This window comes from Kogia breviceps, chromosome 19 (assembly GCF_026419965.1).
Source record: "Kogia breviceps isolate mKogBre1 chromosome 19, mKogBre1 haplotype 1, whole genome shotgun sequence".
NCBI lineage: Eukaryota > Metazoa > Chordata > Mammalia > Artiodactyla > Physeteridae > Kogia > Kogia breviceps.
In genome coordinates, this window is record NC_081328.1 from 45,684,303 (window position 1) to 45,710,322 (window position 26,020).

The 26,020-nt window shown below is 50.1% G+C and overlaps 1 protein-coding gene across 1 annotated transcript; it reads right to left on the minus strand.

Annotated features, from left to right (window-relative positions):
* Window positions 1-11: 11 nt before the first annotated feature.
* On the minus strand, window positions 12-21,894 carry NARF (nuclear prelamin A recognition factor). The gene is made up of 11 exons (XM_059046955.2): window positions 21,341-21,894; window positions 20,342-20,422; window positions 17,184-17,327; window positions 14,576-14,708; window positions 11,407-11,541; window positions 7,168-7,286; window positions 6,443-6,572; window positions 5,357-5,420; window positions 4,283-4,420; window positions 3,846-4,003; window positions 12-1,659 (listed from the first exon to the last, which is right to left on the minus strand). The coding sequence occupies exons 1-11, from the start codon at window positions 21,365-21,367 to the stop codon at window positions 1,418-1,420; spliced, it is 1,371 nt and encodes a 456-aa protein (XP_058902938.1). The 5' UTR covers window positions 21,368-21,894; the 3' UTR covers window positions 12-1,417.
* Between the last annotated feature and the right edge of the window lie 4,126 nt (window positions 21,895-26,020).

The following is a 26,020-nucleotide window of genomic DNA, read 5'->3' on the forward strand; positions in this document are numbered from 1 at the left end:
CCCCACTCAGACACTCTTCAAGTGTTTATTCCATAATCAGTTACTGCAGAGGATAGAAACCAAACTGTATATAGGTTGAAAGCAAAAAATATACAATTTCACACATTATATCCAGTTGTCAACCCAGATAGGTATACAGGTACAATACAACATAGAGTAGATGAAGGAAATCTAACAGCTCAGGCTTTACAGCACTGAGGGATCCAAGAAGAACGTCACCACCCATGATAACAAAATTCAAGTGCTTTGAACAACCAACTGGAGGCCTATCCACAGACATCTTTGTTTCACAGGATGAGCCCTGACATGGAGTTCCATAATTCTATAATTTCCAATTCTTTGCTAGCCCTTTCTGTTTGTGGGTAAACTGCTCTCTTCCACCTTTCTTTAAGGCGAGCTCACGTGAGCACTACATGCCAGGTGGGGGAGTCCCGTCAGGAGCCACGGAGGCTTCACCGAGCCCCGTGGACAAGCCAGGCCCACGGTGTGTGGGAAGGACACCGGGGAGGAGAATGAGGAGAGGATGGACCATCAGGAAGCTGCCTCACCCAACTTCAGGGTCAGAAGGGCCGTCACCTGCCTGACCCCAGCCAGGGAAGGATGGAGGAGGCTGAATGCCGACTACACAGCCTCGCCTGAGCAGGGCAGCTGCCTCTCCATCCTTCCGTCTGTAACACCTGTCACCCTTCGCAGGCCTCCCTCTGCCTCGAGGTGAGTTCACTTAAAGACTGAATGTGAAAGCTTGAGTTTGGGACATAAGTTGCCAGAGCCTGCAGGGCCAGTTAGAGGGTCTGGTCCCAGGAGGCGGCTGTTACTGCACTCTGGACACCACAGCAGTGAGGAACGTGGCCCACCGTTGCCAGAACTTTTTCTCCAAAAAAGCTGAAAATCCAGACTCACATTTATGAGCCCCCTGACTCCTAAAGGATGCAGTTTATTCACATTCTGGCAAAAACATTTTTAAGAATAAAATAAGTGGGTAAAAATAAGAGCCAACTGGGCAGGCCACAGACCCCCGCAGCCTGCCCGCTTCCTGTCATTTCCACATCAAATCTCTCTGAGGCATGTGAATCAGAACTTCTGGGGTCTTAGCTGTTCACAGGACACTTTCTGGATTTTCATTAAGCCCAGAAGACAGTACTCTGTCTCCATTCTTGTTCTTTGGAATTTTTCAGTCTTAAAGGAAACTCAAATTGGGGCACCATTCTCTCACGTTAAAATATTCCAATCACATACATATTACGAAGATAGCACCTCATCGAACTGAGGGAGGGGGCTGTTGACAAATGGGGGTAGCAGAGAATTCTGAAAAACCAAAGTAGTAAGAGAAAAGCTGAGCTGTTTTCTTCCAGTGTCTCTGATACCCACACGTGGCAGCTCCTCCATCGACAGGCCTGCCTCCCAGCCTCCTCGACCTTCACCACTTGATGTCTCGGCTGTTAGCAGGATGCCCTGGGCCCTGGTACGCGGTATGCAGGGCTTCCTGGACTCGGGGGGAGTCGGTGCCATCCAGCCACTCCTGGTACAGCTCCTGCACATGGGCACTGGTCTCCGGGAGCCGCACGGGGATATCAGTGTAGATGCCTTTCATCTTCTGCAACAGGGCCTTGTCCACGCACCCATCCTCGGTCTGGGCTTGGCCTCTGCCATTAAGGCACCCTGAAAAACAAAGGGAGCTTACTCTTTCCCTCCTTTCACCTTTTTTTTTTTTTTTTTGGCCGCACTACATGGCATGTGGGATCTTAGTTCCTGTCGAACCCTCGCCCCCAGCAGTGGAAGCATGGAGTCTTAACTGCTGGACCCACCTTTCATCTTAAAGGGACAATGGTTCTGCTTGAGGAGAGGAATGACAGCAGTGTGCAGTGTCTCGTGGCCAGAGCCTGGAGCTGGACCTTGGGCCCCAAGACCCCGGTAACAGGCTCACAGTCCCTGGCACTTCCTATTCTCTTCTATTTACATTACCCATGAAATGTTTTTATCTAAAGCCGAATAACTTGCCAGCCTTTTAGAAGTGAGTGGCTATGTATACAAATCTGGATTTCCAGTTTCTCTTGAAATTTATCAAAACCAGGAGAGCGTAGAAATTATTAATGAACAGCTAAATCACTGGTGTCTGCATAGTGCTTTAGTGTGTGCATCCACATCTGGGCTGCATAGGGGAGGGGGATGGTGGATGGAGACCCATGAGCCCAGAAAGGAGCCCAACACCCTAACACCTCGGCCTGAGTAAACATGCCTCCTACGTATTGATGCTACTTACTTTCAAACGTGTTAGATGATGTCATGACTTGTAAGATAAAAATTCATTTAAGAGAACTTGCAGCAGGACTTCCCTGGTGGTCCAGGGGTTAAGACTCTGCGCTCCCAATGCAGGGGGCCTGGGTTTGATCCCTGGTCAGGGAACTAGATCCCACATGCCACAACTAAGAGTTCGCATGCCACAACTAAAAGATCCCACATGCAGCAACAAAGATCCTGCATGCTGCAACTAAAAGATCCCACACGCAGCAACAAAGATCCTGCATGCTGCAACTAAGACCCGGCACAGCCAAATAAATAAATAAAAAACATGAAAATAAAAATAAAAGAACCTGCAGCAAATTTCCAAACCTCCCTCCACTTATCCCTTGGCTGCACCCAACAGCTGCCCTCTGGACCTCACATCTCACTTCCCCGGGGGCCTGCTTCTCTCTCCTCAGATCCCAGCTCCTGCTCCCCCAGCTGATGCTCTAACTACAGGGCACAAGTGAGTCCTGCTGAGCCTCTACCCTGATCGGCATGCAGGTATGGGATGCCTCTCCTGGAGGGCCTGCATGGACCCCTCAAGCCCATAGCTCCCCCACTGCCTCCTCATCCTCATCTCCTGTCCACTCCTCCGCTCAGACCACGGGATCTGCCCTCCATGTCCTGGTCCCTGGAGCAAGGTCTCCAAGGCTGCCCATCCCCCACAGCCAGCGCTCATCTCTCTGCCCTCAGCCACCCGCACTGGGGCCTCCTCTTCCTGAGCCCGTCTAGCACCTGTATCTGCGCCACCACCCCCACCAGGTATTTCCACCTGCGTATCTTGTGGGCACCCCCCACCCCAGAATAGCACAGACATCCCTGACCCCCTGAGTTGACTCTATCACCACCAAGGGGCCTGATGGGCCATGGGGGCCGCATGCTTCCCTCCTGCCCGATTCCACCAGCAGGTCCTCTTGTGGGACCCCTACCCCCCCCGCCATGGGCCTCCATCCATCACACGGGTCTCTCCCATCACTCACTGACAAACCTGGCTGGAGGAGGTAGTGGTCATTCAAGCTACTGGGCAGTCTCAGTGTTCTTTTTTTTTTTTTTTTTTTTTTTTTTTTTTGCGGTACGCGGGCCTCTCATTGTTGTGGCCTCTCCCATTGCAGAGCACAGGCTCCGGACATGCAGGCTCAGCAGCCATGGCTCACGGGCCCAGCCGCTCCACGGCATGTGGGATCTTCCCAGACCGGGGCACGAACCCACGCCACGTCGCCTGCATCGGCAGGCGGACTCTCAACCACTGCGCCACCAGGGAAGCCCAGTCTCAGTGTTCTTGACACCAGCTGCCACACGAGCCGGCTCTCAGCTGGTGCCACCCAAGCAACTCTTCTCTGGGACCATGCCCCCAAGAGGTTTTCCAAGGTGACATCTCCCAGCCTGCACTTTCCAATATGTGGGTGTGAGGGAAGGAGAGGGACCATCACACCACAACCACCAGGGCAGCATCCATGCTCCCACAAAGCCCTTGGAGCTGAGTGAGGCTGGGGGTGGCCAATAGGGCCCGTTTCCTACAGGGCTCGGAGGTGCCCAGCTCAGCCTGGGCCCCGGAGTCTTACCCCCGGCACAGGCGAGGACCTCCACAAAGTGGTACGGGAACTTGCCCTTCTTCAGCTTTAGGACCACATTCTGGATATTTCGAAAGCCATAAGCAGCAGCAAAGCGCAAGAGAACCTCCCCGCTCTTCTCGAGGGTGACCTCCTGGAAGTCTTTGTTCCTATAAAATCAACAACACAGACTTTGATCTGTAGGGTCCTTCCTCTGTGGTTTGAGGATTATTCCAATATAAGTTTGGAGTGTCAGCAAAATTTAAAAGTCTGTGAATAACACATAAAAGGCCTTTCAATCTTGACTAGTGTAAATTCTATAAATAGGACCTCCATCCCGGACCTGCAGCTGGCTTTGCGGGGCGGGGGTCCTATTTATAGAATTTACACCTGACAGGCAGCGCTGACCACACAGGAAGACAGACAGAGGCCACCCCAGCCCCACGCACCTCAGGGCGCGGTAGGTGACCTCCCCCACGTCCTCGTTGAACAGCTCCTTGGCCGCATGTCTGAAGATGTGCGCCAGGTATCCGTCAGAGCTGGCTCCATCATGGCGCCTAACCTCCTCTTCCTTCACGTCTCCAAACCTCACCAGGCAGGAAAAGTGACAGCAAGAGTTAAATCCAACTCCCTAAGTTTTATGACCCAAGGTTGCGAAAACCCTTACAAGTATTTAGACTTTGGGCAAAAACCTCATCTGTGTTGGGTTTCACTGGCTGATGTGAAGCCTGCAGGTGCAGGCACGCCCACCACTGCCCGAATGACTCCTTTCCTCTGGCTGCCATGTGTGTCAACGTACGACCCTTAGAACCTCACAACTCAGGGCACGAGAACTAGGCAGCTGAGGGCCACTTGAGAGGGCACACCGTCTGTGCCCGGCCAGGATGAGGTCTCTGGGTCAGCCTGGGCCCAAGCACGGGCTCTGGCCACAGGCACACCAGTCGCTTACATCCTATGCTTACAGTCTGCCTTCCACACCAGGGCTACATATGGGCCTGACACCACTGCCGGGCAGATCTGCTACGCGGCCCGGGTGCGCCCTGTGGCCCTCACATGCTCTCGCAGTCGGTGTGCACTCTGGGGAACGGGGTGCAGCAGGAGTGTGGTCAGTGCTTGGGGTCACCACTGATGGCAGAAACCCAGCCTGCTGCTCTTGGGCAAAGGGACCTGAGGGAGCCACTCTGTGTCTGGAGGTGCCCCCCCATCCCCCAGTAGGTCCAGGTGTAACGTCAGGAACATGTGAAGTTCAGGAGTGGGGGGTACTAGTGTCCACGTCAGACCACCAGGTGAACGGTGTCCACTCCATGGTGCTCTATTCAGAGCCAAGGGTCATACGTAGTGGGGTAACAAAGGGAGTGCCCCCCCCCAGGCCAGGGGCCTCATCACACCCGTGCCTCAGTGTGGCACGTGGCCTCACTGTAAAGGAGGGAGGCCTTGGGACATGCGCCTGGCAGAGGTCACAAGGTCACACAGGAGGCCCCCAAGGTGCAACAGTGCCTGCCCCTCCCTGCAAAGCCACTTACAGAGTGTCCAGAGCAGCGTCTCTCACCGAGAGGTCACTTTGTTCCATCATCTGAGTGATTTCACCTACAGACAAAGAAGCAACGTAAGATGCCGTGACAGCACATGGCCCACATTTCCTCAGGAGCTGCTCCCAGTGTCACCTCCTTCCCCCGGAGGACATTCTAGGTTACAATGACCTGGGTCATCACGCCTGTCACAGGCAACAGATGCAAAGTAACACTGATGAAATGCCAGGGAAGAGTCTAATTCCTGCTTCTGCCTCTGAAACAGGGGCTTCTACAAACATCTCCTGGTGTTTTTGTTTCCTGAGTGGAAAGCTTTCATGTGGATAGGATGACAGTTATCTGCAACAAGACCGATCGAAAATCAGGACAATTTTTGTATCTCCCTTTGCACAGGGGATCCTGAAGAAACCCTTGACACTAAAGGTATATCCTGAACCAACTGCTGTGGTGTCAGGTGTGTGTGAGAAGACTGAACATCTGTGAAAAAGAGTAAAAATCTACTGTATTCAAAGAAAAGATGCCCGAGTGTGCTTCTTAGGAAAATCCAACATCTAAGGTGAGCAGAGGACTGTGGCTGAGGCTCTCCCACCCCACTCACACACACACCCCACCGCCATAGGAGCCTGTGCGGTGGGGAACTTTCCATGGGCTTCCACGTGGGGAGTTTCTGGTCAGGGGACCCACTGTCCTCGGAGGTTGCCAGAGAGCCAGCCACTCTGCCTCCATGCCATAGGGACCTGTTTTCAAGGCCATTTAAAGTACACCCACCTGGGCTTCAGCAAAGACTTAATCTACCCCTCAACTGATGGCAGCATTCTGAATGGCTCTTGAGGATTCCAGGGAATCACTCCTATCCCAACACTGAGAAGGTGCTGCGGGCTCTCTGCACAAGTCCAGGGGCAGGGCCCCCACGAGGAGTCCCCCAGCAATGTCCCCGGTCACACATGTGCTTTCTGCTTTGCTCTGAAGAAGGAAGCTTCCGTGTCCCCAGTGTGGTTGTGTGTCAGGCCCTCACCATGGACACGCACTGGCCGTGGGGCTGGCCTCCCTCGGCTGCCTTTCCCGAGGCCCCACCCTCACCTGAGGTTAGCACGCAGTCAGTGCCCCGGGAACCCCTCGAGGCCGTGAGAACATCTTCCTGAAGGGCCTCCAGCTTCTTGTCATAGCAAGGGGCCACGATGACATGGAAAATCTTGTCTGGGGATAGGTTCTGTGCAGGAAAAGCAAATCCACGTTGGGGGCCGTGCAGAAGGGAGCGGGCAGCTTAATGCGCTGGAGCCAGAACATGCCGCAAGGGAGCAGGCCTGGTGCTTTCTCGGGGTCCAAGCCCCGGCTCCCACAGACCAAGTTCCTGAGCCGCAGCACTCCCAAGCCCACCCACGGCGCCACCTCACTCAAGACCTGCTGCCTGGACACTCACAGGGAGAAGCCAGAAGCTGGCCTGTTTCCCCTGAACTATGCACATGGTGACCAAGCGTCGTGACAACAAGTCGTTGCTGGGCTGTAAATGAACGCCCAGCCATTTTCCCCGCAGACTTTCCAGATGCTTCCCAAGGGACCTGGCCACCCCTCTTCATGCCCCTGGCTGAGCAGGAATTGGTGGCAATGCCAGAAGTTGGAAGCTAAGTGACTAGGTGTCTGGATGCCCCCTCAATCAGCAGGGTCTAGGGCTGAGACCACCTTGCATGCCCAGTGGAACCTCCCCTACCCTCCCTCGCTTGCCCTCAGTTCCCATCAGCACGTGTCCTCACATGGAAGCTCGTCACCTGACCTGCATGCTGCCCTTCAGGAAGAGGCCAGCTTACCTGCCGTCTGGCAAAGTAGTCCTTCACCAGGGATCCCATAATCTGCTGGGGAGACTTGGCAGTGCAGAGGTGGGGGGTGACAGGGTGACCTAGCACCCGCTCAGCATATCGGACCCAGCCTGAGGAGGGAAGGGCCCTGTGTCAGCTCCTCGTGGCTGCCTCACCCAGAGTAGAGCACGACACGTCTTCTTTCAGGAGTGCGTGACAGGCTCCCTCTGACCAGGCCACCTCTCCTCAGTGGCTCGGCCACGGGAATCCCAGGTGCTTTTGCCACAAGAGGTTACCGGGAATGCGCGCCTCCCTCGGCCCCAGACCAGAGAGAACAGAGCAAGAGGAAGGTTAAGAGCTGGGGTAGCAGGTCTCCCCAAATTGATAACAAGCTTGGAGAAGCAGCTACAAGGTGGCGTCCTGGGCGGCTTGGTTCCAGCTCCACCTTGCCAGCTGCAAAGCTGTTCTCATAGCCAGGATGGGTGGCCACAGCTTAGACAGGAGCCAATGGCCACCAGGCCCACCCAGCTTCACTCACCTATTGGAAATTAACAGCCCAGTAATTGCCCACTTTTAGGACAATGAAATATGAGAAACCCACACTCCCCACGCAATGCACAATAAGCAGCACAACCTGCAACGTGCCCATGGCATGCTCAGCATGGTCCTTAGCATTTGCCCTGAGTCGCTGACTCCCACAATGCCTTGTGAGTTCACCACCATTGCCATAGATTCTGGGGTGGGCTGCAGGTCAGAAAGGTCAGCAGACCAAACAGCCAGCAGCTCAACCTGCAGAAGCAACAGCCTGCTCCCTTCTCCCACTGGGCTCGACCTGGTGAGGAGAGTGTCTGGTGACACTGCTGATCCTACAGACTGGTGTGCACACCACAGCACCATGAAAGGGGTGTCAGGGGGGAAGCGGGGGCGAGGAAGCCTGGAGACAAGCTGCCCCCCAGAACCCTGGGGCAGCCGCCTCCCCATGCCCACTCCTGGAAGGAGGAACAGCAAGCACCAGCCAATCCCATCTGAACAAACTCAAACCACAGCCATCACCTGCTTGCAGGCCTGAGCATACTCAGGAAATGTCCATGGTCACCAGCAGAAGCCCCTAAGAGAAATGCTGCTGGAGGATGGCTCCCCTCGTTCCCAGCCTCTGCACGTGTACATGGAATGGTTCACATTAAAAAAGAAAAACCAGGCTGGGGCTTCCCTGGCGGCGCAGTGGTTGAGAGTCCGCCTGTTGATGCAGGGGACACAGGTTCGTGCTCTGGTCCAGGAAGATCCCACATGCCACGGAGCGGCTGGGCCCGTGAGTCATGGCCGCTGAGCCTGCACATCCGGAGCCTGTGCTCCACAACAGGAGAGGCCACGACAGTGAGAGGCCTGTGTACCGCAAAAAAAAAAAAAAAAGAAAAGAAGAGAAAAGAAAAACTAGGGAATTCCCTGGTGGTCCACTGGTTAGTACTTAGCACTTTCACTGCCGGGGCCCCAGGTTCAATCCCTAGTTGGGGAACTGGGATCCCACAAGCTGCATGGCACAGCCAATAAATAAATAAGTAAAAAGAAAAAAGAAAAACTATCAAAGGTCATTGAGTGTTTGCGGGCCCAAGGCCACTCCCACCACAGGTCTGGCTTTGTAAGGCCCCTGTGCACCCTGGTCTCAGCGCCAGTGCCCACATCTGCAGACTCGGCTCTCAGGCAGACCCCAGCTCCATGCTGTGGGCGAGTGTGCTATGTGCTGTGAAGGCCTCACACAAGATCACGCAGAACACCAGGCGGTAGGAGCCAGGGCCCCAGAGAACCTCCTTGCCGGGGCAGGGAAGAGGACCAAACAGGGATGAGGAGGAGGAACCGGGTCACAGGGTCCATAGCACCTGGCATAGGAGACCAGACAGGCTAGCACTTTCTCACAGGCACCTGATCAGAACTTGCTACCAGCACTGGCGTGGGGCTTTGTAAGCCCCACTGGCCCCCCAACTTGGTGGCAGCATGGGTGTGGACAGGGAACCCAAATACCACCCTGTCAGACTACCCACCTCTTCTCAGTGACCCTCTCTGAAGGCAGAAAGGGAACCTGCTCAGAGAAGTGCCTGGCACAAGGTTCCTGCTCTCCAGACACTCTGCTGGGTTGGAGAGATTACTTCCCACACTTCAGCTCAATGAGTACTCTTGGCGGGATATCACAAAGCCCAAGGCCCGTGAGCATGTCCAGAGCTGAGCAGCTCAATACCCCCTCTCCCACCCACCCCCGCTGGGCAAAGGTGCATTGGCAAGGTGGCGCTCCATCGGCTTGTGGGCAGCAAGGGCCTGCCCAGATGTCCCTATCCTGGCCTGGATGTGCTACCCTCCTGTCTGAGGAAGCACAACCGGGGCATAGAGACCCTGTGTGCGGAAGCCTGGCAAGTCAGTCCAGGACCACCTATAGCTTGATTCTGTGCGCCAGGTCAAATCATCCAACTTGGTGTTGTTTTAATTTCCCTAAGTTGTCACAGGGAAGCAAAACGTCAGCACCAAATTCTAGGAAAGGATTAGGTCCGAACCAGATCTCACCTCATCTCCCTGAATTTGAGAGGTGGCATAAACCTGAACAACAGTTACAGTTTTGACTGGCTTAGCACGAAGAGCTCCCAAAGGAAAATGCATCGTTATCTAGGAAGAAAACTCGGAGAAGCTCCAAACCCACGAGTAAACAGCCCTGAGCAGCTCAAGGAGACCACCAAATGCAGCAAACACCAAGCTGGAGGAGGGGGAGTGGCTGGTCTGCAGCAACAGCAGACAGTCCAGGTCTCCACCAGCGCTGAGCTCACTCCAAGGACAGAGGGCTCATTGCTTTCTGCAGGAATCAACCACCTGCTTACTACCCAGGTCAGCAGGGCTAGTTCCTGCCAGGAGTGGAGGCTTCTGTCCCAGGCTCCATCCCAACAGGGCCTCCCACATAAGGAATCCATCGCTATCTGAAGGTTTGGTGTCAGGATAGCACAGGAATTCCTGTGATCCTGCTGACAGGAACGTGGAATGGGAAGTCTGGAACCACCGCCCTGGGGGCATGGGCCAAGCTCGGGTCATTTTATACTGCCTCTTCCTTGGATGGGTGGGAATGAGCCACAGTGAGTGGCTGTGTGGCATCGAGTGAGGGCCCCACAAGGATCCGGTGCTGGGATCCCAGGGGCAGGGGCACCTCTGCAGTGCCCTTGGAGAGCCAGGTGGTTCCCTGAGACCTCAGCTGTGCATACCTACTCCTAAGCAGCTGCAAAAACACCTACAAGGACATAAACGCAGAAGTGGACACCACAGTCCAGCAAAGTGTGCATTTAGAGTCAGTTTATACGTAGACTCTGAATACAGAAACTGCCTGACACGCCTGGAGAGCTGGGAGCATCCACGTGGGGGGTCACCTTTCCAGAAGGACAACTTACACACTGAAAATAAGCCCCACCTGATGCTGATCACCTCTCGCCGGCCCGTGGGCCGCTGAATAACATCACTCAGTTAATGAATCAACCCATGGGCCTCTTGGACAGATGGCAAATTTCCTTTCCATGGTTTTACGAGTGGGTGGAAAGTATTTCCAAATTCTAAGCAACCATAATGTCAACATTCAACTTTATTAAATCGTAATCCTAATGATTGATGGGTGACATGTAAAATGCTAGAAAAATCTGGAACCATGGTGGGGGAGGAGGGGTAAACTGAGAATAGAAACATAAACAAAAACCTAAGATTATGTAGACCATAACTGGGCTCTCACAGACCTGATTTATTTAGAAATAATTTTTTCACTAAATGTCACTTACTAGTACAGCACTTCCTCCCTTCCCTTATGCATCATCTTTAAACATTTTCTTATTCCAAAACTTTCTATTTTTCCAGAATTAAAAAAACCTGTGATAAAATTTTTCTACCTCAGGCACCAAGCTCTATATAATAAAACTAATTAAAGACTGGTTTAAAAAGTGCTCCAGGATGGAATCTAGTATTAATGTCAAGAAATATTTTTTATTATGTAACTTCTATTTAAGCTGGCAAAAGATCCATGTGTGTTCATATTATCTATAATTGTTTAGACATTTGAAATATGTCATACTTTTAATAAATATGTTGGTCAATGTAAAACTACTCAAGGCTCAAACTCCTCCCCAAGACCCACTGACCCCCTGACCTCATCCACTGCCTAGGCCTGCCCCCAAACGCAGACTGATGTGAAAAGATGCTTCAGGCACCCAGAGGCCCAGCCGCAGGCCCTGTGCTCACCAGGACAGGCAGAGGTCAGCATGGGTAACGTGGGCTCTTCCTCATTGTGCTGGCGGAATCGACGCACAAATTCTTTTTGACTCTCCAGGATGCTGAAATCTGCAGCGATTGTTGTATCGAAGACATAATGCACCCCTGCAGGGAAGAGAGGCGCATTCGGCTCCAAATCACAGAATGTGGGATCTATTCTCAGGGTCTGGAGTCTCAGCGACGAACTGAAAGGGCAGACTCCACAAGCATTGCTAGCTGCTGAAGTAGGAGACTGTGCCCTTTACTCTTTCAAACAACAGCACGTATCATTTTTCACAATAAAACATATATCCTCTTCTCCTGCTTCCTCTTTTCCCCTCTACATGTACACAAACACCTTACCGTACTCCATATATAAATTAATGGAATATTACAAGGTACCAGCAGTATCCTCTTCCAATTCACTGGCTAAATTAAATTCCAGTCTGTAATGGTCTTTCATATCTTTAAAATAAACAAAATGAGTAAACTGGCTGAGCATACCTTTATTATGTTGATTTTTAACTAGCTTTTTCTTAATAAATATTTTTCTTTTTTTAAAACTGAAGTATACTTGAGGTACAGTATAAGTTACATATGTATGATATAGTGATTCACATATTTTAAAGGTTATGCTCCATTTATAGTTATTATAAAATATTTGCTATAGAGAATTCCCTGGCGGTCCAGTGGAACTCAGCACTCTAACTGCCATGGCCCGGGTTCAATCCCTGGTCAGGGAACTAAGATCCTGCAAGTCGTGCGGTGTGGCCAAAAAACAAATTTTTTTTTTTTTATATTCCCTGTGTTGTACAATATATCCCTGCAGTTTATTTTATACCTAGTAGTTTGTACCTCTTTATCCCCCACCCTTATAGTGTCCCTCCCCCACTCCCCTCACTGGTAACCACTAGTTTGTTCTCTATATCTGTGAGCCTGCTTCTGTTTTGTTACATTCACTAGCTTATTATATTTTTTTAGATTCCACATAAAAGAAATATCACACAGTATTTGTCTTTCTCTGTCTGACTTAATTCACTTAGCATAATACCCTCCAAGTCCATCCATGTTCCTGCAAATAAGTTCTTAATATTGGAAAATAAACCTAAGACAAAACAAGTCCAACCATGTTCCTGCAAATAAGTTCTTAATATTGGAAAATAAATAAACCTAAGACAAAAGAATGTGCTTTCAGGCTTCCCTGGTGGCACAGTGGTTGAGAGTCCGCCTGCCGATGCAGGGGACACAGGTTCGTGCCCCAGTCCGGGAGGATCCCAGATGCACGCGGCTGGGCCCATGCACCATGGCCACTGAGCCTGCGCGTCCGGAGCCTGTGCTCCACAACGGGAGAGGCCACAACAGTGAGAGGTCCGCGTACCGCAAAAAAAAAAAAAAAAAAAAAAGAATGTGCTTTCAATAATTACAACAAAATAAAGCAAGCAAATAATTTTAACATCTGCAGCTGGTCTAAACCTTAAAAGCAGCCAGTTATTCTTAAAAAGAAATATTATGGGGACTTCCCTGGTGGAGCAGTGGTTAAGAATCTGCCTGCCAATGCAGGGGACACTGGTTCGATCCCTGGTTGAGGAAGATCCCACATGCCGAGAAGCAATGAAGCCGTGCGCCACAACTACTGAGCCTGCACTCTAGAGCCCACGAGCCACAACTACTGAGCCCATGTGCCACAGCTACTGAAGCCTGTGTGCCTAGAGCCCACGCTCTGCAACAAGAGAAGCCACTGCAATGAGAAGCCCGCGCACTGCAACGAAGAGTAGCCCCACTTGCCGCAACCAGAGAAAGACCGCGCACAGCAATGAAGACCCAATGCAGCCAAAAATAAAAATAAATTTATAAAAAAAAATTTAAAAAAAGAAATATTATAAATATTGTGTCACCTTAAAGAGTTACTTTAAAAATATCAGTCTCACTGTGGATATACTTTCTTTATTAATATTAACATATAATGCCCAATTATTTATTTTTTAAAAATACCCCCTTAAAAATAGGGCCTTTCACTATGAGAAGACAGAGCATCTAATAACTTTGATCTCTGGTAAAACTAAGCTAACCTTAAGCGTTTTTTTTTTTTTTGCATTACGCAGGCCTCTCACTGTTGTGGCCTCTCCCTCTGCGGAGCAACAGGCTCTGGAAACGCAGGCTCAGCGGCCATGGCTCACAGGCCCAGCCGCTCCGCAGCATGTGGGATCTTCCTGGATCGGGGCACGAACCCACATCCCCTGCATCGGCAGGCGGACTCTCAACCACTGCGCCACCAGGGAAGCCCCTAACCTTAGGCTTTTTAAGATTAAAAGCATGGATGACTTAAGGAGTCCACGCTGGTAGCTGCAGCCTTAGTTTTGGTCGTGGCAGGCAGTGCACCGAGAAACAGCTCCGCGTGGAAGGCAACATGGAGCAGTGAGGCAGGCAGACCGGTGCGAGGACATTTAGTTTACGTGTCATCTTATTTTATTAGTAATCCCAATGCGTTTACATCTTTAAAAATCCATTGAGGAACAGTAAAAACTCTTATTTGGCAAATGGCTCAAGTTCTCCTCTTCTGAGCCCACCTGTAGGACACTCTGGGTTGGAGGGGAAGTTATAGGCTGACATGACAAACAAGACAGAAGCATTCTTATCACTGTTTGAGGCAGTATTACTCTAGTATTCATTCACATTTGAGTCCTCATGTACTGACCTTTCATTCTTCACACAAAGGACATAACCCATTCCCTTCCTGCTCTGATATTCAGAGAGCTTCCCGGGAAACCAGATGCCAATCATTGTAGATGTGATTCTCCATCAAATAAACGCCCTCTGTAACCACTATGAGCCAGGCAACGCGACATTGCTGGGCAAGCGTGGGTCCCAGGTGTCCCCAGCTACGTGCCCTAAGATGGTCATTTGCTGTTCCCAGAGGGGCCAGCCCCGGCCGTAACACAACACCCATCTGCATGGCAAGAGGGTAAGTGACACCAGCCTACCATGCATGGGTCAGAGGCACGGTCCTCTTATGTTCCACAGAACTCTCATGGAAGTTCTTACCTATCCTGTGCCCTTGAAAATTGAACTCTAGAGATTAAAAGGGCAGTTAAAAACTCAAGTTATAAATTCAAATTACATCAAATTTATTTGCTATAAATAATATCAAAAGGCACCTCACCAAGACTTTTGAGGAAGCCACAGAGTCTTCTGGATGCATCAGTCACACTGAGGCTGAATTTAGCAGCAAAATAAGGCAGAGACTGAGGACATACCGACACTGCCAGCACCTTGTGCTTTGAGGTATCACATTTCTAGGAGAAATAGAGAAGAACATTGTACATGTGGTGATTACACAGGGAGTGAAAGTAAGACACCTTCATGAAAAGCCTAGAACAAACAGAATGTAACAGATGCCCTATGGAAAAACTAATAAAATATACAAAACACTGGCAAGCACAAAGAAAAAGGAGAAAAAAACGAGAATGAAAAGAATGAGACATTCCAAGAGATTTTATCAATTTTAAGAACAATATTAAATCAGAAATATATACATTGATATTATACATAAATGCAAACATCTGGCTAAAATAGATAAATTTAAAGGAAAAATAAAAGTTATGTACAATATTGGACTGTAAATAACTGAAATGACCCATAACAATGAAAATACATGAAAATGGGGCCCTGAGGTCTGTCCCCAAGAGACCTCAAGCCCAGGTCACTTAGTGGCAAATTTTAGCAAATTTTTAAGTAGTAGATGATCCTCATTTTCTGTGAAGTCTTTAATAAGTACCAAACAAACAAGCGTGAAACCAGGCTATCACACCCTGAATCCAAAACAAGATGCTGGCAGTTCAAGAAATCCCTAGAAAAATATGAACAAGTTGAGTTTAGCAGCGTGCTGACTCATCACAGACACGCAGGATGTAACCCAGGGGAGCAGCATGAGCAAGCATGTCGGGCATCAGAAAGTCAGCAGTGGGATCCCTTCAACTGGGATTAGAGAAGATGCAGGATTATCATGACAGAGACTGTCCAGGTCAGACACTGCCTGCAAATGAGGAAAAGCGGAAACCTGGACAGAGGTGTTCAGTGGTCACCTTCCACCACAGTCTACCTGTGGACTGGTAACAGGACAGTCTGGTCCTGCCCCTATGCCCCTGCCTCGAAGCTCAGGCGAGACAATGCTGAGGCTGCCTGTCTCCTCCGGATGGGATTTCACCTTCATGTGACGCCTGGGAAGCCCACACCCAACAAATTCATCAGGGCACCAAGCTGGAACACACTGACCTCCAGCTCCCTCACAAACTCCTATGATGCCCAAGCCAGCCAGGCATTGTTTCTATGGTTTGTGACCAGCAGCATCCTAATATAAATTTGGAAGCAGGAACAAGGGGGTGCAAGTATCAAATGCTAATGGAGGAAGAAGGGCAGAGGGTGGTCTGTCCCCAGCTTCAGGAGCCAGACTTGGCACTTCCTGCCCCTCTGTCTGACACCCTGCCCAGGGAATTGCGAGGGCACACTCCTCATTTCATTCTCACTCAAATGTCACCTCCTCTGAGGGAGCCAATTTATGACCAAGAAGGGATCAGCCTGAGCCCAGAGCCAAGGGCAGCAGGGAAATAGAAACTGCTTTTTCCTGATGACAGCCCTGACTGACTGACTCAACCAAACCCAAAACCTCTCCCACTTCTAAGCTTTCAGTTTCATGAAATAACTAAGCATTTCCTTTTTATGCTAGTTTGACTTGGGAACTCATTTTAGCCAAAATGCTGATTGGTATGAGTATCTACATCTCTTTAATAGTAAAAAGATTCTGCAAACATCTATTTAATAGTAAAACTTTACCAGCATTTCCACTAAAGTCTAAAACAAGACATTAGTACTATTTTTTAAAATTTAATTTTATTATTATTTTTTTAATTGGCCATGCCACACGTGGCATGTGGGATCTTAGTTCCCCGACCAGGCATCGAACCTGCAATCCCTGCATTGCGAGTGTGGAGCCTCAACCACTGGACCGTCAGGGAAGTCCTGACATTAGTACTATTTTTACCACTACTGTTATTTCAGGTTGATTTAAAGGTCCTAGACAATACCATCAGAAGAAGAAATAAGATATACACAGACTGGAAAAGATAAAATTTGTTACCTGCAGTCAGTACACCTAGAAAAAAACCTGGGCCTCACAGGGGACAAAGCGCCCAGCACTGTGTGTAGAGCCGGTACACACACTTCCTGGGAAGCAGCTGTGAGAGCACAGAAACACCCCAGGCCAGAGTGAGGGCAAAGAGAGATGTGCTTTACAGCCTCATCTGCCTCCGCCTTTCCTGTCTTTCCCCTTCACCTGTCTTCCTGTCACTACTGGAATACAAGTGACATTGAGTAGTTCCGTCTGTACAGGGGGTCTGCAGGGATGAGCTGAAGGACCACAGCCCTGCCCCAGGCCACAGAGCCTGTGAGGACAGAGGCCCTACCTCTGAGAATGCCCCAGAGGCAGAGCGGCAGCAGCTGAGCCATCACACCATCCCATGACCAAGCACGCAGAGGCCTCCCCCAAGCCAAGGGAGCCTGGCCGGTGGTGCCGGCCACAGCTGCTGCCCACATCAATAAGGGAGTGTGACTGTGGGTGCGGTTTTGTTCTGACAGGGCTATGGAGAGGGTCAACTACAGCTAGGGACACAGGGCCAGGGCCAAGATGCACTCCCCAAGCCCCAGCAGAAGCTTCATGCCTCACCTTGACCTCCACCCACCTCTGGTGCCAGAAAGCGCCCGTGATGCCATACCTTGTTAAGGTTCAGAACTCGGAAGAAGTCCTTGGCGTTCTGCTGGGAAACCTGGACTCCTTCCTCTGCAGACACACAGCTGTCACAGGCCAGGCAGTCACTCAAAAATATCTTGGCATCAGCCAATTTATGGAATTCTCCTTTCTACGAAAGAAAGATGATGCTCTGGCCTGATTCTTCAACAGAAACTCTTTAATACTTGCTTCTTTAGAAAAAGTAACAGCACAAGCATAATACAGAATACTGGTGCAATATCCCTGAGACATCCAGGCCAGGCCTGGAGCTCCAGGTGCTGCAGCCACCATGGTACCAGGGTCCCACAGATGGCAATATGCGGGGAGCGGGCCAGCACCATCAAATGTGGCACGAGGAGAGCTACACTTCTGGGCTTCTCCTGCCCCCATGCCTCTCCCTGCTGCCACTGGGGACTCCTGCCTTGGCCTGCTCTGCACTCCCCGTTGAGCTCGCCCAGTCCCACGGCTCCCCACAGAAGCCTCCCACGGAAGCCCGCAGACTGGCCTCCCTGAGAGGCTTAGAACTAACGTATTTCACTGCTGACCCGTGGGCAACAGGGCCCTCATGTCACAGAACTGTGACACGCAAACTCACACATCAGTGACTATGCTCCCTTAGACGCCAAGACAATAACCCTTGGCTGCTTCGTCTTCTCCTGGCTGCACCTGCACCCACTTGCTCCCTGCAGCCCCCTCACTAGGCAGAGGTCCACCAGAACACAAGCCACACCTCCGATGGAGGCCCTCATTGCTGTCACTCCTCCCAGCTCTCACCTCTAGCCACTCTGGCCTTTCCTGCTCTGGGTCTCCTTGAGGGAAATGCTCCCTGAGAGCCTGGCTCACCCCTCGGACGCTCACAGACACCTGCCAGAACAGCACCCCCTGGCATCTATGTGCTGCCTCTTTTCCCTGAAATGCAAGCTCTGAGGGAGCAACCTTGTCTCATTCCCTTCTGTTCTCTGACATCTCCTGTATACAGAAGGCACTCAATAAATATTTGGTGGATGAACATATGAATATTCTGAAGCCTATTAGAGCCATTTCAACAAATAATTTCATAATGATGAATATTCTGAAGCCTACTAGAGCCATTTCAACAGCTCCTGATGGTTGTACATTGGTTCTTCTTTCAAACATTTGGTGAGAGAGGGCTCGGGGTAGGGGTGGTGTGGCCCTCCTGTCCACAGCAGTTCTGAACGGGAGTGCACACTGTCACCTCCCTCCTCCCCATGTGCCCCGGTGTCACTGTGCAGCGCTCACTCTGGGACCTTGTTATGCTGCAGATGCTCATTCAGGAGGTATGGACAGGACCCAAGGGTTTGCACTTCTAACAAGCCCCCAGGTGGGGCCAGAGCTGCTGCTCCAAGGGTCTGGAGCACATGGCTTGGCACACAGCTGGTGCCTAATAGGTTGTTGAGCGGCACTGAGAGTTCTGCCTCCACTGCCCCTGCAGAGGTGCCCAGGACCACGCGGGCAGCAGGGCTCCCTCCCAGCCTACGAGCCACATGCCACCCCATCATCCTCATCCTTCTGCAGGCTTTCAAGGGCCATGCCTGGTTCCTTCCCACCTGTTGCGGTCCTTCCTCTTTCTCCCGCTGCCTCTTAAACACGGGCATTCTCTGCAGAAGCCTATCCATCGGCCCTTCTCTCCAATCAGCCTCACTTCTCAGAGCAGCGTCAGGTCCCTACTCAACCCCTCCAATCTCTGCCTCCAGGGAGCTCTCTCCCTCCCAAGCTCCAGACTGATATCCTGCAAAGCTCAGTGTCCATGCAGCTCAAACCGCACTCAGCTCCCTGTGCCGCGCCCCCTTTCCTGCTTCTGCCACTCTGGCTGGCCCACCCAGGCCTCACCACCCTCAGCCTCCCAAGTAGTTTCCTTCTATTCTTCCCCTACTCTAGTCAGCTTAAGCCACCTGCCTTAAAACATGCATCCAGTCTGTCTCCTTGCCCTTAACACCTTCCCTGTGCCTGGTGAGCTTTCACTCCATCCCTACATCCCCGCCCCTCAGTTCTCACCACCCCTCAGGGCCCACCCCAGTAGCCACTTTCCTGACTGGCTCTTCCCATCAGGGGGTCCGCCCACTGTGCTGGCAGGGTGCCCACTTAAGCCATGTACACACATTATCTCCCAGCTACCACAGCCCTGGGAGAGAAGTAACCCAACTCCCCATGTCACTGATAAGGAAACTGGGGCTCCCAGGGTTAGATGTCTGTCCAAGGTGGTGTAGCCAGAGGGTGGGTGTGGGAGACCCCAGGCCAGGCACTCCCTGCCTCTCTTCTGCCTCAGTGCCCTGGGTACTTGTCTCATCCCCTGCTGCTCACTAAGCCCTACAGTTGCCAGAGCACACAGCAGCACTGGTACATGACAAAACCAGATCAAAGCCTGTCTGACTCAATGTTGTATTAGGACTTCTAAACTAAAGAGGAAACCTGCTGCTTGCTTCTTCCTTGTTGCCAATTCTCCATTTCTAAAACCGGTACCAGTACTTTTTAAGGGAAGAAATAACCTTAACCTCCCTGTACCGCATCCTTCTCTCTGTAAAATGGGGACAACAGGAGGGCATACTTGAAATGCTCATTCTGAGCACGAAATGAGATCACATGTATAAAGCACTTTCTCTAGCGCCCAGCTCAGAGTATGTACCTAGTAATTGTAAACTGTCACTACTGGCTAAGGAAAACCTAAAAACTCAAGAACTGAGAGAAGAAACCATTAGAAAAATAAACATAAAGAATCAGGAAATCTGAATTATTTTATAATTTACCTAACTAAAATCCCATCTTACAGAATAGAACTTTTCACTAAAAAAAAAAAAAAAAAAAAAAAACCGAAGGTTTAAACATTACAGCTCTATTTCTAATAAACAGCCAAAGACAACATTTTTCTTTGTCCCTAACATGGTATGTCTCGGCTTGGTTTATTCTGTTAATAGACGCTATTTCGTGCTCTTACCTTGAAGATCGTGTGCCTCCAACTGACTGAACTGCACGTTTGGCCCCTGGCAGGGGCTTTTTCGCCCCTCCCTTTCTTGCTTCTTTCTTTCTTACAGCAATGATGTACCTGGTGATGTGAGCCCCCAAAGAGGAGAAAAACAGCAGCAGCTGTTTACTCCAGGCTGATACAAAACTGAAAAATCTACTTGCCTCTCCATTCTCGTGGGCTGGACTTGGTACATCGACTGATGCATTCTCTTGGTCATCGGTTTTTGTTTTTTTACTACATTCCTTGAAAAGGCAAAGGAACATATGAAAGAACAACTTTTAATCTGACTGTGAATTTAAAAAAACATACATACTTGCTGATGAATTCATCGCATGTCTCAAAATCTTTTCTACAGAAATAGAAGCACTTATAATTGTGGACATACAAACATACCCATACACACCTTTATACCTGCATTGTTTGCAGCAAATGAAAACTAGAAGCAATGAGGCCTCTCACGACAGGTAAATTAATGCCAGACTACAGGGACGTGTATACTTGGAATACAACGAACTAATGTGTGTAATGCTATGAAAAAGTATCTCCTGTATAACGTTGAGTGAAAGAAAGAGCAAATGATGGAATAATACTTATGATACGATCCAATTTTGAAAAAACAAACAGAAACCCCCCTGTGCACCACAGCCTAGAAGTACGTGAGTAACGCTATCACAGTTACCGTGGTTACCCAGGTAGCAGAAGGCCCAGCCCGTGTTTCCTTCCTGCACTTCTGTATCGTTTTCGTTACAGTAAGCACGAAAGCTTTTAGGTAGCATAAAGCCCCCTAAAAACACTGTTGATCACCGTATCACTAATTCACACCAAGAATGGTGTCTGCTGTGAGTGCCCTGCCTGGTAGCAAACGTTGGTCGGTTTTTCTGGTGGTTTTTGGCTTCGAAGGTACTTTGAAAGGATAGACATGCGCCCCGACGTCACGCCGCCTCCGGGAGACAGGAGCGGGAACCGGACGCGCGGGTGGCCCACCCTCAGCGGCCTCCACCCCCGAGAACGGAAGCTGCCGGCTGGCGCCCGGAGGTTCTGTCAGCGACGACGCGGAGGCAGAGGCGCTCGCCCCAGAGGCCCCGGGCTCTGCGAGCGTAGGCTCCTCTCGGCCCCGGCCCCTGCCCCTGCCCCCGCCCCGGCCCAAGCGCGGAGCCCACCTTCCGCGTGCAGTGCTCACACTTCATCTGGAGCGGGGCTGGCAGGTCCGGGTGCGCGACCTGAGCGGAGCACCGGGAGACGGGGTCACGGCCGCCCGCCGCCCGCTGCCCGCCACCCTTTGTTGTCTTCGCTTCGACGCGGCCCCACCCCTCGCCGCTCCGCTCGACCAATGAAAGCTCCGGGAGCGAGCGAGCCACAAGTCTGAACCAACAGGAGCGCGTAGGGGGCGGTGCGGCTCCTCGCTTCAGGGCTCTGCCTAGGCCAATGAGACCGCGGGAAAGGGGCGGGTCAGGACCTGGAGCCAATAGGAGCACGCGGGGCGGAGCGGGCGGGACCCCCGCGGTGACCGCTGCCGGTTTCACGGTGGGTTTCTGCGGCGTGCGGGTCTGACGGCAGTCTGGGCGAGCTAGCTCACCGTCCCGAAGGGACGGCCCGAGATCGTTCCCAGGGTGCTCGGGCCCGTCAGCTTGGCGCCACACGCGCGTCCCGCTCCGGGCTCGGGCCGGCCGAGACGGCGCCGCCCCGCCGCCATTTTCGCCCCGAGAGGCGTCACGTAGGCCCGGCTGGGCGGCAGTGCGCACGCGCGGCGGGTCGGGAGCACGTGTCGCCGTCGGGAGCGCGAGGCACCTGTGAAGCAGTGGTGCTGGACCTGCGTCTTTCCGCTGCCTCTAGCAAACCGGGGATGGTGGTGGGGTATACAGTGCTAAGTGGAGATGCTGAACTCTGTCCACTGTGAACACTTTATGAAGTCTGTGCATGGTCATAGTAGCATCGGAAATGAGAAATATGCCTGGAAGAAAAGCATGAGGGTGTCTCTATCAAACACCATCAGTTCACAGGAATCTCGGGAATGGACCCTTCTTCCTCCTAACCTTGGTGGGGGGGTGTCACAGAGGTCAGCAAAACATTCAAGTATAGTCCACGTCCCAGAACCTCACTAGGATCTTAAAATTTTCCCCGTTAAAACCGTTTTTTTTTTAAGTTTTTGGTTTGTATCACTTTTTTAAAACAAATGCCATCAGTTAAATTCAGGAGGTCCTAACTGGCTGCCAGATTAACCCATTGTATTACTCAATTCTATGTCAGCACCTCTCAGAAAACATCTTCAATTATCAGCTTGAAGAAAAGAATAATTTGAGGTTGTCATTTGTATATATTTTGTCATTTTAAAAACATGAACAGTATCATCATGTGTGAAAAAACCAAGTTACAGTTAGTTTAATCAAATGTGTAGTTAGTGTCCAGCTTTCTGTCCAGGTTTCCCCAATGGTCTCATCATTTTTCTAGTTTCAATCAGGATCTAAATAAGGTTCAATGTTTTATTAATCTATATTTCAATTGGTTTGTGTTTGTCTCTTAGAAATCTTTCTGTTTCTAGAAAAAAAAATAAGGCTCCCTTAGAAGTTAACAAATATAGTACAGGGAGTTCCCAGTCTTAAGGTTTTGAGTTTTTTGGTTTGTTTTTTAAATCTGTAGTTTCCATCCACATACCCCTCTCTCCTCACATATCATAAGAAATCAGGTTGACTGCAGGGTTTTCAGCAATTGCTGACTGCATCCATGTGGAGTTCTTTAGCATACCCTTGTTCTGAATTTTCAGCAAAGGATAGTTAAAACATTCTAGTAGCTTGGTCACAGGTAAAAATTTTTTGGCAAGACTACATAGATAGTGTTGTGAAATCCCTTCAGGGGGTTCTGTTGTCTGTCCTTTTTGTGATGTTAATTAGCAGCCATTGATGAGATTGCCTAGATTCATTAGGGTGTTTTTTTAAAAATTATTTATTGGCTGTGTTGGGTTTTCATTGCTACGTGCAGGCTTTCTCTACTTGCTGCAAGCAGGGGCTACTCTTTGTTGCGTTGCGCGGGCTTCTCTCATTGTGGAGCACGGGCTCTGGGGTGTGTGGGCTTCAGTAGTTTCACGCGAGCTCTAGAGCGCAGGCTCAGCAGTTGTGGCACATGGGCTTAACTCCGCGGCGTTTGGGATCTTCCCAGACCAGGGCTCAAAACCGTGTCCCCTGCATTGGCAGGCGTATTCTTAACCACTGCGCCATCAGGGAAGCCTCATTAGGGTGATGTTTTACTCCTATCATTTCATCTTCACTTATTAGCAGGACTACTTCCATAATGAGAAATTCCTCTTATCCACTATTTGATTATTCTGTTGAATTCTTCTGACAAGACATTAATAGTCTCTTTGCTTTTTTAAAAAATAAATTTATTTATTTTACTTATTTATTTTTGGCTGCGTTGGGTCTTCATTGCTGTGCGCAGTGATGGTGGTGGGGGGTACAGGCCTAAGTGGAGATGCTGAACTCTGTCCACTGTGAACATTTTATGAAGTCTGTGCATGGTCATAGTAGCATGGAAAATGAGAAATATGCCTGGAAGAAAAGCATGAGGGTGTCTCTATCAAACACCAGCAGTTCACAGGAATCTCAGGAATGGACCCTTCTAGTTGCGGCAAGCGGGGGCTACTCTTCATTGCGGTACGTGGGCTTCTCATTGCGGTGGCTACTCTTGCTGCACAGCACGGGCTGTAGAGCGCAGGCTCAGCAGTTGTGGCGCACAGGCTTAGCTGCTCCGCAGCATGTGGGATCTTCCAGGACCAGGGATCGAACCCATGTCCCCTGCATTGGCAGGCAGATTCCTAACCACTGTGCCACCAGGGAAGCCCAGTCTCTGCTTTTTAATACATTTCCTTATACATTTCTTACTTCAGACCTGACATCAGTCTCACTGGAGGCACTCTGCTACAAAACCACTTAGGGGTTGCTGGGGAAGGTGGTGGATGCTGGGTGCAGTTGGCCAGTGTGTATTGTAAAAGCTGGACACTGGAGAAGCCCTGTGCACTGCAGGAGCCTGTGGATGCAGAACAACAGAACCAGAACCAGGAAAGGAAACTCTTCCTCCAAGTCTCCAGCACCCTCTACTGACAACGCTTAATATCATGCCAGAGAGCACAGAACAAAATAAGGGCTCAGAGCATTTTAATAGAACAGGCAATGAAGTGTGAATTTAGAACAGAGATATAATGCATTGATAACTGGCAAAATATGCAGATTCTACTTACTCAGTCCCCTATTTATGGATTTTGTATTTATTTCCAGACTTGTGCTCTTATTAATATTCAGCAGGATTTTAACCAAATCAGACATCATTTGTTCACTCATTTAACATTAGCAGAAAGCTAGTCTAGGCTTCATTTTTAAATGGCTTGTACTCTAGTACAAAAGGTGAAATTATGCAAATAACTGTAATGCAAAGTAGAATTTTCTGGGTATCAACTCAGTCCTCCCTAAGTCCTAAGGAATTAAGATCACTTTCAGCTGCACCAAGCAAGAGGGACTTAAAGGAGGTGCTAACTAATTCAAATGGACCTTCAAGATGGTGTGGGATCTTACCAGAGAAGGCATTTCAAGAAGATGGAATGTGAGCTGAGGCATCAGGTCAGGAAACCTGCTGCATTCAGGCAGAACCTTCTTATCCTCCAGCTTAGCGCATAAGTTCTCTGAGTGTGGTTCCCAGAGCAGCAGCACGTGTACATTTCGGGCCTCAACCACTGCTGGGAACAGGTCCAACAGTCTGTGTTTCAACAAACCCGCCAGGTGATTCTGAACCACAGGCGGAGAGTATATGGAGACTGATAAAATAGAAAAGTCATCTCCAAATTTTTGACATTGTGCCTATATTGATAAAACATCTAGGGTTATGCATAATCTATGTATGTATATTTCTTTATAAGGTAATATGCACTGTGTATTAATCTTATGTAAATTATAAGGCACATGACAATAGATATAAAAACATAAAATAAGTAGGAATACAAGCTCTAGTATGTTTCTCTAGCACTCCACAGATCGTCCTGACCATCCCCGTTTGGAGGTCACTGAAGCAGGCAGTGGCCGTGTGGTGGAGGCTCTCCTGTTCCAGGTAGGGTCCTTCTCCATCTGGTGGAAAATAGAAAGGCAAGTCAGGGTCCTGCTTGGGGCCTTATGTGGGGGCTGTGGGAACAGGTGCTGAGTGTTTTGGTGGAGAGTGGAGCAGGGAGGCCACCGAAGCAGCCATTCAAGATTTTCCTGGAGAAAACTGTCTCTCCTACTACAATCCTCCTTCCCAGACACTGGGGCAAGTTTCTGAGCAGCAGAAAAACTGCCATCACGAACATGTGAATGTTCAGTTTCCCCAGCTACCCTGAGCTTTTTTGGGGTCAAGGATCTCTGGTTTTCCCCTACCCTCCTCCACTGCGCCTTGCAGCATTGTTCAGATTTACTTTTTTAACCTGTTGATATTCCTACTGGGTTTGCAATTGAATCTGCAGATCACATTGGGAGAATTTACATTTTTACAATAATTTTCCAGTCCATGAACAAATATCTTAGTTCTACTTTAATATTTCTTATTAAAGTTTTTACAGAATCTACCATAATGTTCGTACGTATCTGTTGTGAGGTTAACTACGTACTTCACGTTTTCTCACCACCCTAAGCGGATGTTTCGTGGTATAACTCACCTCACCTTCCTCTGCGGAATTTTTTTTTTTTTTTTTTCTTCCTCTGCGGACTTTCTAAGGGTTGTGACCCCAAACGCCATCTGCTCAGCCCCCGGGCGCGCACACCACACCACGCGGCCGCCTCTGCTGCTCCTTAGGCGACTTCCCGTTGTAGCCCCGCCCGTTCTCC